General features: G+C 37.5%; 1 protein-coding gene across 1 annotated transcript in view; it reads right to left on the reverse strand.

Annotated features, from left to right (window-relative positions):
• Window positions 1-16,181, reverse strand: part of VPS35L (VPS35 endosomal protein sorting factor like) — a 44,455-nt gene that overhangs the window by 13,654 nt on the left and 14,620 nt on the right. Inside the window, exons 16-26 of the mRNA XM_030958068.1 lie at window positions 15,426-15,537; window positions 15,101-15,217; window positions 14,701-14,754; window positions 14,218-14,298; window positions 13,307-13,369; window positions 12,156-12,241; window positions 10,410-10,490; window positions 8,125-8,188; window positions 6,046-6,144; window positions 5,179-5,256; window positions 3,922-4,036 (exon numbers count right to left, since the gene is read on the reverse strand). Coding sequence (XP_030813928.1) covers window positions 3,922-4,036; window positions 5,179-5,256; window positions 6,046-6,144; window positions 8,125-8,188; window positions 10,410-10,490; window positions 12,156-12,241; window positions 13,307-13,369; window positions 14,218-14,298; window positions 14,701-14,754; window positions 15,101-15,217; window positions 15,426-15,537 — 950 coding nt within the window. The remainder of the gene's footprint in view (window positions 1-3,921; window positions 4,037-5,178; window positions 5,257-6,045; window positions 6,145-8,124; window positions 8,189-10,409; window positions 10,491-12,155; window positions 12,242-13,306; window positions 13,370-14,217; window positions 14,299-14,700; window positions 14,755-15,100; window positions 15,218-15,425; window positions 15,538-16,181) is intronic.

The raw sequence follows: 16,181 nt of genomic DNA on the forward strand, positions 1-16,181 counted from the left end.
TCATCATCTCAAATTCTCTCTATTTATAGTCTTCAGAGCTATAAAGATTTCAGGAGATTAAGAAGAAATACAAAAAATTGTTATCTAATGGTACTAAGAAAATACTCTAAACCATTATTAGACTATGATTTAAAATTACTTATTAGATATTTCATACAATACTGTCTCCAGAGTGTGACTGAAGCATTTAGAGAATACTCATGGAAAAGTAACATTTTCTGCAGTAGAAACGAAATTATTTTCCAATCTCCTAGGTGTAACTGTGTTTTAGCCACAATTGGAAAACAAAACAAATACCTAGAAGTGCATTAAGCACTATATGCTTCAGAATTAAAATCTGCATTTGTTAAGCGAAAAGGTCTGCAACAGTTGATCTGAGGGACAGGCTCTCCATTTTTATAAAGTTTAATGTTTAACAATATCCCAGTGAAATCAGTCAGACAGAATCAGCTGAATTACCTTATTCACTCAGCATGTTATTTCTCAAATGAGGCAAAGATTTCACAGCCTTTAAAACAAAATGCTGCTTAACACACATTACCACAAGTTATGTCATCTCTACCACCTGCTGAATGCTGTGACCAAACATTAAAAACTCATGCTGTCTCATTTTTTTTGACAGACAAAAGCAGCATTTCCACAGGGAGGAAATGTGTGCAATGAAAATCATACCTATATCTCACAAGTCCAGAAGAGTGACACAATGGAGCATGCATTTAATCTCAATTTAGTCCAGGCACCCCCATGACAGAAAGCATGGCCAATGAGAATTTATTATTCCTGCTGGCAGCATGCAGTGCTCAGTGGCTCAGCTAAGAGAAATGAAAAGCTCATCTCTGTAAAATCTAGCATCTTCCCTTCAAAGGTGGGCTCTTAATAGCCTCTCCAGAGGTACAAACTATGCATCCAGGGCAAATTCACCAAAAACCTTTTAAACATAATTACAGATTCATTTCATTTAAAGCAGGTCTTAGGATCTGCAGATGAAAGAGACAACAGTCATTTTAATCCATTCTGAACATTCCCAGACAGACATCCATCAGTGTATTACTGCTGGAGTTTCATGAGCCTATAAATTTACACCTCTGCCTCAATTAATTGTCTTAAAGAAAATCTATTCCACAAAAAATTACAATTTTCTAATGCTGAAGTATTTGGATGAGTCCAAACACTTGATTTGATTAACAGTGTGGGAAATCCAAGCAAGCAAGGCTGGGACAGAGGAAATGGGAGCAGTGAGACACAAGGACTGATGGTTACTACTGAAACTGGGAATGAGGCAAACCCCAAACTTACCCAGCTATGAGCAGATTAACTGTGCCTCTGCAATTGCTGACAGTTTATCAAAGCAATCCTCAGACTCATAAATCCATTTTTTGTTATGACCTGCACATCCTTCTTTTTCAAGATAGATACATTGGCAATTTAGAGAAATCTTCCTATTGCCAACGGAAGTTGTGGAACTCAATCTTGTCACGTGTTTAAGTGAAAAGTCAACTCATAAACAGTTAGACTCTCAATAGAAACTTAAAATTGAGAAAAATCCAAGACTTTACCCTGCTACAAACACCAGCTGGAATCTTCAAGGAGGAAGTGCATGCACAAAACTCAGGCATGCACCACTGCTGACTGAGCTATCAGATCAGGTACATTACCTTTCAGCTTTATTTCTCTTCACAATTTTAAACCAATTAAACTAATTCAAATCAGCATGAAAGAAAGGTTATAGACAAGGCTCAGTTTCCCTTCCTGGCCTAATGCTGTCATTAATGGCACACTCTTAAATCTTCACTTCATGCTGCATTGGTTTTAGTAGATCAGAGTCTAATTGGCACCAGTTAACTGACTGGAGTGAAATTTGCTGTTATGAATTAATCAGTACTTCTTACTTCTTACTCATTCAGTTGAGCTACAGATTAAACTCAGTGAGAAGTGACTTTCAAGGACACATTATGTGACTTCAGTGCATCAACATACGGAAAGACAGTTCACAAAAAATGTCCCAAGACAGTTTCTGTTTAACACATGCTAAATTACTCATGCAAGTGACATGTTTCTGAGTACAAATTATACCCAAAACAGCTTTGCAAGGGGAGCAGAAAAGTGAATAACTACAAAACCTTGGTAAATGAAGTGAGTTAGTGAACATCAGTTTTGCTCTTGCTTCATTTTAACAAAAGCAGAGATGGACCAAATGCTCCTCTCTCTAGCTCATGAATCTAAAATTCAGGAGAGTGTGGTTAATGAACATGCATTTCAGAGACTGAGTTCATAATACTTTGCTTATATCTGCTCTCTTAAAAGATTTCAGGATGAAGATCCTGTAAATTGTTTAGTGAGTGCACTGTATTCATGTATCAAACAACAGCTGTGCACATTTGTAAACCCCCACACTGAAAACTCTGGACAATTGTTGGGGCCCAGGAGTCTCACTCAGAGAAGAACTGGATCACAAAAATAGCGGGAAAGCAGTTTATAAGTTGAAAGATATTAAATCACAGAGTGGGTCCCAACATGGTCAAGGAATAATTCTCAAAGACCAAATATTACAAAAAAACTGGATTTGCATCCAATAAGAGAAGCTCTGCAACACAGCAATAATAATGAAAATTGACATACAGGACAAGGTAAGCTGGTCAGTTAAATAAAACATCACAGAGAGAAAAGGTGAGCTCATTTTATGTAAACTCTGAAAGCAACTGCACAATGCTAATGGCACAACAACAGACTTTGCAGATCTTTTATTTGCACAACAAACTTGGACACAACAGTCAGCTTTACTCTAAATCCCTCTGCTTTGCTGTATGGGCAACATCAGATTCAAAACAAAGAAATGCAACAGTCACCATGCACTAAAAGTCTTAATCAGCATCCTAAGTCAGCTTGTTTGTGCAGCTGGAACTTGCTGGTAAATGCAGAGCTGGGAAAACAAACTCTCGTGAAGAAGCACAGAGCTAACACAAAGAACTAACAGCCACAACAAAAGATGTTGCAAAGTAATCCAATTTATTACTCTCACAGGTCCACTGGAAACATGTAAAGGAAAAGCATTTACTATTGGAGAGCAGACATTTAAAATCAGGATTAAAACTGCAAAATAAAGTAGAATGATATCACTTCAAGAAGGAAAAGGAAAATACTGCAAACAGTTAAAAGTACGTGAAGACTTTTGGAATAGATAACTGACTTCCATTTGTAACATGAATGAGATCATATTAAATGGTGACACAGATTTAATGTTCATTCTAATGCCAGAATAGCTCCCTTTTTTCTCCCCAAATCACTTTTTGTCAGAATCTACTACTACTTAACACTGAACTAACAGGATGGCTGAAAATGCTCAGGTGCATTTCAATCAATAATTCAGATCAAAAAAAGAAAATATATTTTTCAGTCTTCATGGGATCTGATACTACACCATTGTTTCACTCTGATATAGTGGCACATTTTCCTGGCTAAGCATTTGTCAAGCAGGTGCTTTGATAGCAAGTTTCTGCTGTCACTGACCTAACCTGGAATTCTTTCCCAGCTCATTGCTGAATTTTGTCAGTCTGTGAACTACTACACAGATGTTTTTATTTCTTTTTTCAGTTATAATAAAGCACATTATTTGTGATTAGAGTGCTTGCATAATTATGCAGGAGAAAAGCTTTCCATGCTTTCCATAATACCTAAGTAATTTAGGACAACCTACCTCATGGCCAGGACTATGACAGCTACAGTCAGCTGTCCTGGCTGCTGAGATCACACTGAAGAGCTGCTTTAATGTGACAAGGTTTTGCTTTAATAGTGTTTGAAACAGAGCTGGATTTTAATTGCATCATAAATATACATATGACTGAGGATATCAACCAAGTTATTATTCAGTTAGAAATGTTTCTGAAATAAGAGAACCTTTAAGTAGCCAAATTGATGCCTTACCTTGTGAAAGGCACTGATTTGCCAGAGCAACCTGTCCCGAGTGTAGATACAGATTGAGACGTGTGAAGATGCTGCTCAGAGATGGAATTGTGATGAAGCAGAAGGCAACACAAGCCTAAAGTAAATTTAAAAAATTGAATGAAATTCCTATCTCAGAGTTATAACAATCTTTCCTGATTTAGTACACAATTAGGAATCAAAATCTGTACATCAGTTTTGGGAAAGATTTTCAATACAAAGCAAATATTATGTGAAGCTCAAAATCAGCCATTTTATATTTCTAATGAGTATTTCAATTATTTTTTTTTTTAAATTGTTGCTAGTACTAGATAAGCTCAAAACTGACTCTCTATGACTGTAGCTCAAAGAGTTCCTCTCTCCTTGCAGCTCAAGAGCAAAGCTAACTAGAAAAGATTAGTGTCCTCATGGGCAAGCCATGTGCCAAAGTGGTCAGAGCAGGTGCCTGAGTGTACAGGGAGGAAGCAGAGGTAGCCCAGGTGCTGCAGCTGCAGAGCTGTGGGCACAGCCCAAACCCAAAGCCCTGGCCAGAGCAGGAGCCCCAGGCAGAGAGAAGCTGCCCAGTGCCAGCTCGGGCAGCCTCTGCCTCTGCCCAGGACAGCACACAGCTGCCAGGACCTGGAGCACACACAAACAGCTTCCCACCTGCAGATGGACACATCCTGGTTGCATGTTTCAGGTTAGAAGAAGGGACACAAGCAACCTGGATATTCTGTGATGGCCTGTGCACAGTTCAAGGCACATTTGACCATGTCTATATAGACTCAGAGGCACTAAAGCTGAAAGGAGCACCTTATTTGAAATTCAAATCCTGATTTCAGCATATCAGCACTGATATTATGAGACAGAAGTTTGAATATATTTTATATATTCATCTCCCATTCTCTCTGTGACTGAGTTACACAGAAATTTGGTATTTTATTTCAAAAATAATTTGAAAAGCTGAGATTTCCAGAATTCACACAAACACTTCTCTGGTGAACCTTCCTTTGGAGAGGGAGTCAATCTTGCTGCTCTTTTCAACACAAAGCTGCTATTAGAAGGTTTGGGTCTTTTTTTTCCTTAAACAGCAACATTTGGCTTCAGAGAGGAAAGACTGCTCTTAACAAGAGAAAATGGGACTACAAACAGTGTCAAAAAATACTAACATAGTGGTTTTGCAAACATGATAAACTTAGGTGGCAGCAGACAGTATTATCTGCAAAGAAAGCAGGCTCAGAGTTTATTAGTCAGACCTACCCTGACAAATGCAGCAGTCTTTCTGGAATGATTTCCTTTCATCACCCTTCTGGTTTCCATTGCTAGCTGGTTCACAGACTACACACACAATACAAAAGCAAACCATTAAGAAAATGCACAGCCTCAGTGGCAAATAACAACCTGCATGTTTTACTGCATGCATTTAGAGAATAGCCAGTGTCCAAAGGAACCCTGATACAGTGTGTCCCCACTGTACTGTTTTCGTATTATTGGGAGAATTTTAGTGACTTCCTTAAAGCAAACACGACTCAATTCGTGAAAGTAGACTTGTTTTATTCAAGCCTTTGGCTTATCACTTCCTTCCCAGCTATAGTGCTGTCACCTCCTTGCTACCATAACAATCACAATTTCTAGCTAACACAGATTAAAAAACCATAAACCAAAATAACAAAAGGATTTAAGGGAAGATACAACGTTCCAAAGGAATCAGAGGCAGCTAATGCACACCTGTGACTCAGTACAGAGAAGAGATTAACCTTCCCAAGCACAGCAGGACTCTGCCTGGATCTGCAGCCAGACACAGTCTAATCTTTCCTAGATGGAGGATTACAGAAGAGGCAACCCAAATTCTGAATGCACAAAAGTGTCATTTATTTTATTATACATGAAATCTCTTGCAAGGTAGCTAATTTTCTTTGTTGCAATGATACCATGCATGCCTGTCAAGCAAGAACTTCAGAGTGTTTAGGGGGATAAAACCAGAGATGAGATCAAAGTTCACTTTATAAACACCTGATTAAAATACTTCAGATTTATTTTGCCATAGACCAATAATCTGAGCAGGGAATGGGAGAAATGCAAATATATCCCCATTTATTAAGGAAATGTAGATATACTGTGGCTTACATGAATCAGCTGGACTAGAACAGGCTCCAGATTGCAAAACATTGACCTGGCTTCAACATAGAAACTCAGTTGTTGTTCAAAGTCACGGCCAAATGAAACCTGTAAAAGAAAAAAGGCCCCAGACTTTACCAGTGTAGCCCTTAAATATCTGTAAAACTGCATGCAGATAAACCACAGATATTCGAAAGTCAAAATCCCCAATATATTGCTAAGGAGAAAACCCAGCAGTAACAACAAACAGCAGTCAGAGAATCTCTGTTCTTTTAACCGTTTGCAATACTTGAGCTTCAGGGAAACATTAAAGTTTTACTGGTTTGGTTTTTAGGTTTTTTTTTTTTTGTCTACACTCCACATGACAGTCTACTTTACAGATGGAGTATTTTGCAAGAAAACAAAATTTAAATCCTGTTTGTGAAGTGCTTTCAAACCTAGCACAACTCTTGATCCTTTATGGGAGAGACAAAGGCTTGGTTTTGATCATACTTAGAAAGCAAGACAAAAAAAAAAAAACCCAGAATAATAGATCTGTGAATCTGTATTCAGATTCTTCTAATTTCTACTTGATAAAGGGCCTTCAACAGAAAACAGCATTTATCCTAATTAGAACACCAGTAAGAAAAGCAGGTTTGCCTTGAGTTTGGTTAATTAATACATGCTTACATAGTATGGCAAAAGCCTGTAACCTTGCATTATGGCAGAAAGAAGTCAAAAAACAACCTTTGTGTGAGAACAACCCTCTTCCAACCCTGTAGATTTAAAAACACCCAAGTGCTGTCAGCTGGAGTGTCTCAGCTGTCAATTAAAAGCAGAGCATGAGGAACAGTCTCCAGGCAGTCTACATTTTTGTATTCTATTGCAATTTTTTTTTTCTAATAGAAGCCAAGGTTGCATTATTTATTATTTCTCAAGTCACATGCAAAAGAATTTTTTACAACATTAGAATAAAATTTACATTTAATCCATACAGTGAAAGATCAAAGCAACTGCACCAGGAAACAAAGGATTGCTTCTCACATTACAGACAACTGTCTTTGCTTTTCCTGTGTTCGTACAACTGCTGATTCTTGAGTCCTAGTCTCAAGAAAATGTGCCCAAAAATATAACATTTTTTCACCAAAAAGACTGTCTGTAGGAATGACTGTAACAATTGCTTTTCCCTCCACAACCTAATGTGTGCTGGTTTAAATTCCTAAATAGTCATTTTGCTGCTATGGGATTTTTTTATCTGCAAGCCAGGATGATCAAGACACATCGAATTTTCTTCAATGCAAGAAATCCTCCTAAAGGAAATTATACTGCATGTAAAGCTTAATAAAGCAAAACTATATTAGAACATTAATTAGCAAATTATTATAGTTGAAGAAAAAGCAACCATCTAGAGTAAATCCACAGAACTGCAACAAAGAACAAAGAGGACAAGTAGGCATGGAGTCTGACAGCTCTGTGTGAAAGAAAAACCAGGCATTGACAGTATGTGGTTAGAGAACACAGAAAGCTTGAGAAAGTCTCCCTAAAACACCCTAACATCTCAAAACCAACAGAGACCAACAGAAGATTTATTGGAATAAGAGTGAGGGATGGGTTAAAGACTAATTTTAAAACAGAACAGCTGGGGTTCTCCTGGGACTACTAATTTAATGATACAAATTGTCTTATTTATAAATTAAGATAAACAAGATAGAATAACAAAAAGTTACACTTATTTTATATTTTTGAAAGCTGGTATTGGTTCAATTTAGAGTCAAGTAGTGGAACTTCCTTCACATAAACCAGCGACCTCTCTGATGCTTCAGTTGCTGTTTAACTTTTAAATGTGTGCTCTGTTTTACAGGAGATTTACAAAACTAGCAGAGAATAGTATTAAATAAACAACATGTGTACTTTAAACTTGCATCTTGCCCCAGTCAGCTTCGGCACTGTGTTGAGAGATTTCTTTGAACACAGACACACTTGTTTCACTGAAATGCACTGCCTGTGGTTTCAGTGGTCTCAGCCACAGAGGCACCTGCTCCTCATGGGCATCTCACCAAAATCCCAGCTCTAAGGTGCACCCAACACTTGCACACAATTGTCACTCACCATTTTTATGAATCCATTTATCAGAGCTGCTAACATTCTTTTCTCATCCTCAAGTGTTAGTGCACTAGAAAAAAAAATTATTTGGTAAATTTCAGAATATTGTTTATCCTATTTATCTATAATGGTTAAAATGATACATAATATTTTATAAATTTTTCTATATAAAACAAATTTTTATATTAATATCACCAAGTCAGCTATGAACCAATCTAAATAACGGATTTTTAAAAAGCTACACTACTGTTTTTTATTGTAGCAAACAAATGGCTTCAGTCTTGTATTGCAACATGAGAACTTGAGTAAGAATTAGGTCTAAAAACCTAAAGAAATTACTAAGTCTATTCTTACAAGAAAGTTATCCTATTTAAGGAATAAAGCTTTTGAAATACCCTTTCAATATTATGCACTGTATAACATTAGTTTACTGTTTAGTTTGGGGTTTGTTTTGTTTAAGGTTTTTTGTTTTAACTAACCTTGCCTCAGAATTTAAAAACTCATTAACTTCACCTTGCTACAGTGCTGGTTTTCTTTATGTTTTTGTAAGAACTGAACCAAACTGATATGTAAAAAAGGAGTTTCTTTTCAAAACTATCACAAATACCTATTCTACACCAAGAGTCCAAAATCTGATTTGAAACTAATTTACATCACATTAAAATCCAGTCAGTCAAACCTGTTTCACTGAAAATGGATGAACAAAAAGTTAAATTACAATTAACTAATACAATTTAATGCCTTGACTATTATATGTTTGGCTCCAGCTTTGACCTTTAGTGTATCAGTTACCAATTTCCAGCTCAGACACCAGATGGGAAGAGAACAATAGTTTTACTATACAAATTCAGTAAGGGAGGAAAGGAAACCTCAGCATGATTAGCTCATTAGTGCATTGCCAATCAAAAGAGTCAACTGATGGGCTCTGAAAGGCTCAGGAGGCTCGTAATGAGATCTCCAGGTCAGTAATAGGTTTCCAGTTCAATTGTGCATCAGACCCCTACCAGTCAAAGGCTGTTATCCCCCAACAGCTGTTACAGGGGTCAGCTCCCACACAATGGGCTGGGAGTTTCCTCAACCAGCATGCAAAAACAGATACAGGAGTTTCTTAAAAATAACTGGAATTTAGAATGATTTACCAAGAGTTGTACAACCATTTTAGCTCAAGGAACTGCTGGTTTAAGGGATTTTAAATGTCCCAGTAAACTATCAAATTGTTTTGGCAAAGTGTCAGAGGAAGCACCAATATGGATTGCTATAAGCTTTACTTTTTTTAATAAGCTGGTTTAGGTACAATATATTGTTCTATTTAAAGGCTGAAGTGGCTTTTAGTGAAACACACAGCCAAATAAGGTGCTCTAACCCAAAATAAAGCACTCTAGCTGGTATAAATTTGAATTATATGCTAAATCTGACCTCTTTATTGACAATAAATCCTGCATTCATGGCCCATCGAGGATGAGAAAGTTTTAAGTTCCTTTGCAGCATCTGCCATACTAAGAGGCTCTGGGCTCAGAGTGCCAAAAGAGATTGTGCCCTCACAATTCAACCCAAACCAGCAGGAGGAAAAGGTTTGTCCTCTTGTGAGCTAGAACTTGCACATTGTGATGCTGGCTCTGTTTTCAATCAGACACAGATTTTGGTGTGATTTATGCAAGTTACCTACAAACCACAATACTTTCCACACTGCACTACAGTGAGGGTGCAACAGGGCACAGGGGATCCCACACAAGCTCAGCTCTCAAAGCCAAGAGCAAAATAGAAGAGGAGGAATTAGGGGAAAGATATAGATGGCTCAACAGCTTCTCAGTTCTAGCTTCCCCATTGAAGTTCCTAGAGATCTTCCAGGTATCCTTTTAAAAATTTCACACCCTTTGTAATGGCTGAAAACACTGACCCACAAAAAGGTCTAATTGAGTATGGCAATCTGTGCTTTAGTAACTACACATTCACTTGAATCTCAGAAATAGCTTATTATTCACTATAACTCAAAGATTACATTGGTTTCACCCTCAAAGTGTTTTGAAGATTGGATTGTAAAGTGTCTCTGCTTCACTGGAAAACTACCAAACCGCTGCTACTTCCTTTTTAAAATTCTGCTTCAGTATTCAAAATACAGCAGTAATTAAAGAGCAAATGGTACATGCTGCCACTTCACTGCACAGCTCTTCCCTCAGCACTAATTGGATTCATGTCTTAATCCACCTTGAAACAAACAGCCCCAGAAACATGAAACCACATCAGGCAGCCTCACTGTGAATAAATGAGAGCTCAGGAGAAGTTGATCTTACTTCACAGAATCGTGCATTGTCTTACAGACGTGCAGCAGGGCATTGAGTATAACGGGGTCCTTCGTCGGCTCCTGCTGGTGCCTACAAAGGTTTCAGAAAAAGTGATCAACAATCCTGCTCTGTCAAAATGGGAAACAATGACTAGAATGACACCCATTTAATGCATCATTTCAATCACCAGCACCGTATGACACTGCACAAGTTTTGAGTTCATTTGTGAACTGTAAGAGCTGAAATGAGGGATGCAGGACTCCAGGGGCTCTCCAAAATGCAGTTTATTCCATCCAAGACATTACAGCAGTCCAGGGTCGTGGGTGACAGAGCCTGTGCCTACAGCTGCCAGCTCCAGCTGCAGGCAGGCCTAGAGATCCTTTGATTTTGGTTACTTTGCATTTTATACTTTTCTTTGCTGAGCACCTTAATACAGTAGAACCAATCTATACCTTAACTATTATCTATAGCCTATCATAACTACTATAATTACCACATTCATGTTACTGTTCTCCAATCACTAAAAGTTAGTACATTACAGTTTAAGCTAGAAGTTGTTTTTCAGTTTTCTTGCAGTGGAAAATTCTGAGACCTTTTTTCTACTTGCAACATTGGCAGGCTTGTTTGCCTGTGCTATCTTCCTGCTTGGTAAAAACATCTTCTTGTTTGAGGTGGGTTTATCCTTTGCTCTAAGTCATAAAAACCCCTTCTAACTAACACACCCTTTGCCTCCTTGGTTATCCAGTAAGACTGGGTCAGCAATTCTTTTCTTCTATATCAAAACTTGCTTCCAACTCTATTCCTTCATCAGACTCCACATTCAAAAATCTTTCTGCCAAACATAAATATCTGTGAGACTTTCTTGTCAAACTTCCACCCTTCCCAACAGTGAACCAATGAACATCAATGATCACATGGTTAATATGGGTAGAATTGCAATAAATGCCAGCCAAGAAATATTATCTTAATATACACATTTGCATTGCCAAGGCACAGACTCTGACTCCTTAAGGGACACAGTAAGGTGGACATGTGATACACTGAGGCAATCTAAGAACATTAAAATAAAACAATCCTGGATTTACCAAGATATATTTTAATTTCTCAGCTACTCAGGGACAGGCAGGAAGGATCAGTGTCAGGTTTAGGTACAGAGGCACATGTGCAGTGCAGCTCCACTAAGATGATTAAGGGGCCACAGCATCTCTCATTTCTTGGCAGTAAAGCCAAGAGAGCTGGCCCCATGTGCCCTAGGGGAGAGAAGGCTTGGGAGGCCCAGCAGTGAATATAAATACCTGAAGGGAAGGTGGAAATGAGAAAAATGTTTCAAGAAATTTGTTAATTATTTGAAAAGAAAAAGACTGATTGACTTTCAGAACAGTTGAAAGTATGTTGATTTTCTAAGTTCATTTTCAACTGTAGCAATACTCTATTCTGTGCTGTCACACCAACTGGAATGTGAAATAAATGTCACAAACCAACTAAGGCAACACACAAAAAAAAACCTCAGAGAACAACTATTCTGCTAACCCACAGCAAGTCAGCATCAATATAATTACTTCAGCTTTCTTTGTGAACAGTCAAACAGTCCATCAATAGATTAACAGAACTGACACATTTTCATTTTTCTTTCCCATAGCCTGGAACACCTTCTTGAATTAAATACCCAATATACTGCCACCTCTTCCCTAGCCATCTTTCAGTAAGTTTCCCAGAGCCTCCAGAGTGCATTTCACTTCAACAGCCTCCACTTACTTAATAAAAGATTCCATAATGCACTTGCAAACCTCCACTCTCACACTTTCCTTCTGGAACATATCCAGAAATGGCAAGAATTTCTCCTGAAAGTACAAACACATAAACAAGTAAAATTAGGTGTGTTACAAACAACACACTGAAACAATAAATATTTTGGATAAGTTTTGTAAGCAAAGCTATTTAGGTAAAACTATTTTCATCTGTTTTCATAACAGCAATTAATCTCAAAGGATGAAAAAGTGGAACTAATGGGAAAGGACTGATGGCTGAAAGATGTATCAATTTATTGATTGCAGAGATGCAAAAGGGAACACAAAATACAGAACTGTTTGAATCAAATGTTGCACTTTATTTTGAAAAGCAATCATATGCTTCAAACAGCTTAGGGTCATCACAAATTCAGGTATCTATGGGGAAAAAATGTAAGATACTATATACAATTAAAATAGTCCACACATCATCAACAATTTCACATCTATCCAGAGCAAGTTAAGAAGGTCTAAGACACACAAATTTCCTTCAAAAAACAAGGGTCTAACATACTAAAATACTTCATTTCTGTATCATCTCCAGAATATAGCAAGGGTAAGTTTTTCAGAATTATCTAAGCAATTTGTGAACAAGACTTGATTCCAAATCCACAGCATCAGTCTTGAGTTTCACCCTTCAAATGGTTTCTGTACTGTGACACACACGTGCTGTCTTTGTTTCTATTTTTCTCCCTCATACAGAGTCTGTGACCTCCCTGAGTTCCACTTTGTTCCAGTGCCAAGTGCAAGTGCTATGAGAGGGTATGATAAGTATGTGTCATAACACAGAAACAGCTACCAGCAATTACATTAACACACACATAAATAAATAGTATTTCATCTTCCATTGATTGCTACTTATGCCACAGTAACAAACAAACTTAGAGAATTTAACAGCCTAACGAAAAAAATATAAAAAATTGGAACTGGAATAATAAGTACTTAAGTGGTAAGCAGCAGAAAGCTCACAAAATATTTCTGCACTTAGTTACTTGACAAAAAGTCCTTGCATTCTGTGAACTTGTAAACAGTCTAAATATTCTAGTCAAGGTAAATTCTCTTGCAGAAAAACTGCCAAACAGTTCTTTTAAAAAATTTATTAAACAGAATATCACTTACCACTGAAAAAAGCAGAGCAAAGTCATAGATATAGGTAATAACTTTCTGGATAATTGACTGCAGCTAAAAGGGAGAAAAAGGAAAAGTTCAAAAAAGGGGAAAATTATTGTAATATAAGTTAAATTAAGACTATCCACACCAGAGATTATTCTTCTTTAGTTATTCATAGAAGACTCTTTTGAAAGATGCTTCAAGCATTGATCAACATAATTTCTTTCCCCAAAGTGGGATGAACTATAGCTATGCTGTCCCTCCCCACTTCTCCTACATCCCCTTCAGATCCCCTGTTGAACAGAGGCTGACCAGCCTGCCCAGGCTTTATTTGCCCTTCACTTCCACAGTTGGGCACATTTTTTTAGAGTCTCCAGGTCCTCCAGCTCTCTGCACTAAAAATCTCAGCCAAATAAAGAAAAAAAAACTCAAACCAGTCTGTTAAACCTTCTTTTGTAGGCACTTTTTCTACCCTAAATGTAACCACAAAAACCTTCTCAACTAATCCATCTCTCATTTGGCATTCAGTCTCAAGAACTAGACACAGTAATTCACTGAAGCCTTAACAATGCCAAATAGAGATAGATTATTTTATGGTTTATTTCTATTTGAACAGCCTATCATGATTGCTAATTTCCTTCAGCAAACACCACTGTTGATGTAGGAGTTAACTCTTGCTACTTCTAAATACATAAATTATTCAAGTTTAGCATTTCTCAGAATTAAAAGACTGATGTGCATGGAAAAAAAAGGAGGAATAAATCACAGCATTACAATGTTCCAAGAGGCTTCCCAAACTATCAGCCAGTGTTTAAAAATAATTATTTTATTATAAGAGTTATCGGTAATATTTAAGAATTTATTCCATTTAAGAAAATGCACATCAGATTTTTACAGGTTTGGCAAAATAAACTCTTTACCTGTGGGTAAGCATCTTCAAATGCTCTGTCAGGAGTCATGTGTTTGATAACGTCAGCCAGAACTGTATTGACCTCTCGCTTCTGTGCAGCAAAAAACAAGGTTACAAAATGAAACTGGCACATAAATCAAGTCACTAAGCACCAGCTGAGCAGGTTAATTTATTTCCATTTGCCAAAGCATCAGCTTTTTACAGAGCTCTAGTTAAACCAGGAACTTTAACCATAGCTCCAGTAAATCCTTACTTAAACTGATCCATCTGCCATTAAAACAAAAGGACAAGAAATGTTCAGTGCTGTGGGGTAGTAAAGTTTCAAACCAGGATCTTTTGTCCCCATTCATCTTTCATGAAACACATTTTTTCATTCCTACTGAATGAATATACTGAATAGTCAAAGCCTTTCCATCTTTAATACCAGACTGCTAACACAGCCACTTAGTCTGTATCAGAGAAATTCAAAGGAAACAAAGTAATTTCCACCTACCGTAAAATGCCTGCAGGTATACTCCACCCACACTTCAGCACAGTTGATATAATCCTAGAAACACACATGTCTCATGACTACCAGTATTTGGAAGACACTGTGAGAAATACACTTGCAAAAATTCCACTTCTAAGAATTAACTTCTGAGGTATGATTCATGCAGACCTAAAGATCTAGAACCCAAAAGCTGCAATTGTGTAATAATGTTATGTAAAATTAAGTTATGCTTCAGCAGAGCTAAGAAAAGCAGGAATTATCCAAAGATATTACAGCCATCACTTATTTTTTTGCAACTGTGTGTATTTAGCAAAGGTAAACAAAATGCCATGCCTGAACAACTGGCTACAACTTTGCTCTGAACACAAGAGTCAGCAGTGAAACAGAATGGACAGTAACTCACCTGTGGGTTCTTCAGCTTTGTTATAACCTTCCAGGCTTCATTTAATATCTGAAGGCGATCGTTTTCAGGAGGATCAGCCAATGCCAAGTTTAATCCCAAGGAGCGAAAGAGGAGATGCTGAAAGTTAATGAGTAATTTTTAATTAAAAGCAGACAATGCATGTCCATCCAAGACTGGTCTGGCAGGTACAGTGTGCAGAAAGATTCTCAGATCAAACCACTTGAATAATTTTATTCAAGTGACACACAAGTTATGTAGGCAACTAAGAGCATAAAAACCTCTGTCAAAGGAAAGGAACTGGTACAAATTAGACAGAAAATGTTACCTTTGGGAATCCAGACTCATCACACTCTTTAATCATGCCAATGAAGTCCATTGATCTCGCAGCAATAAACTCTGCTCTGAACGCCGACATCACTGAATTCAACAGCAAAGCACTGCCATGAACAACACAGATCAATACAGCTCAACAGCAGCTCCAAGTCAGTAGTACCTGCATTCACATTAATCTGAACTTCCTAGACCAACAACTGTCCAGCATCTATCATAAATTTTGAAAAAAGAAAGAGGATAAGGAAAAAAAGCACCTCAAACAAATTGAGCTTGCTTTGATGAGGATTAATGATGCATAAGCAAAACAAGAAAACATTAAGCCACCAGGTAAGGAAAGGTAACCCAGTCTGTAAAATACTTCTTCCACACAGGTGTTTTTGAAGCCATCATTTTAGCAGGAATTTACTAGAAATATCAAGGAAACCTGGAGTAGCTGACATTTAGAAACTCTCTGTTTAACTACAGTTCAGAAGAATACTCAGGGAGGGCAAATCCCTATTGACATTTTTCTTAATTAATTATAAATGCATTATAAAAGCCACATTTCTAGCAGCTGCATTGATAGGATTGAAATAAATCCAAAGCCATGGTCATGTGATAACTGGCAATGACATATTTAGACATTTCTGATTAACCATTCAGACAGGCATTTGTGTTACTATCAAGCCAAAGCCACAGTGGAAGAGTGAACTCCCTGCACCACTGTAACATCCAGTTTCCTCAGCCATGAGTTAGCTCAGGAAGCTGC

Source organism: Camarhynchus parvulus, chromosome 14, assembly GCF_901933205.1.
Source record: "Camarhynchus parvulus chromosome 14, STF_HiC, whole genome shotgun sequence".
NCBI lineage: Eukaryota > Metazoa > Chordata > Aves > Passeriformes > Thraupidae > Camarhynchus > Camarhynchus parvulus.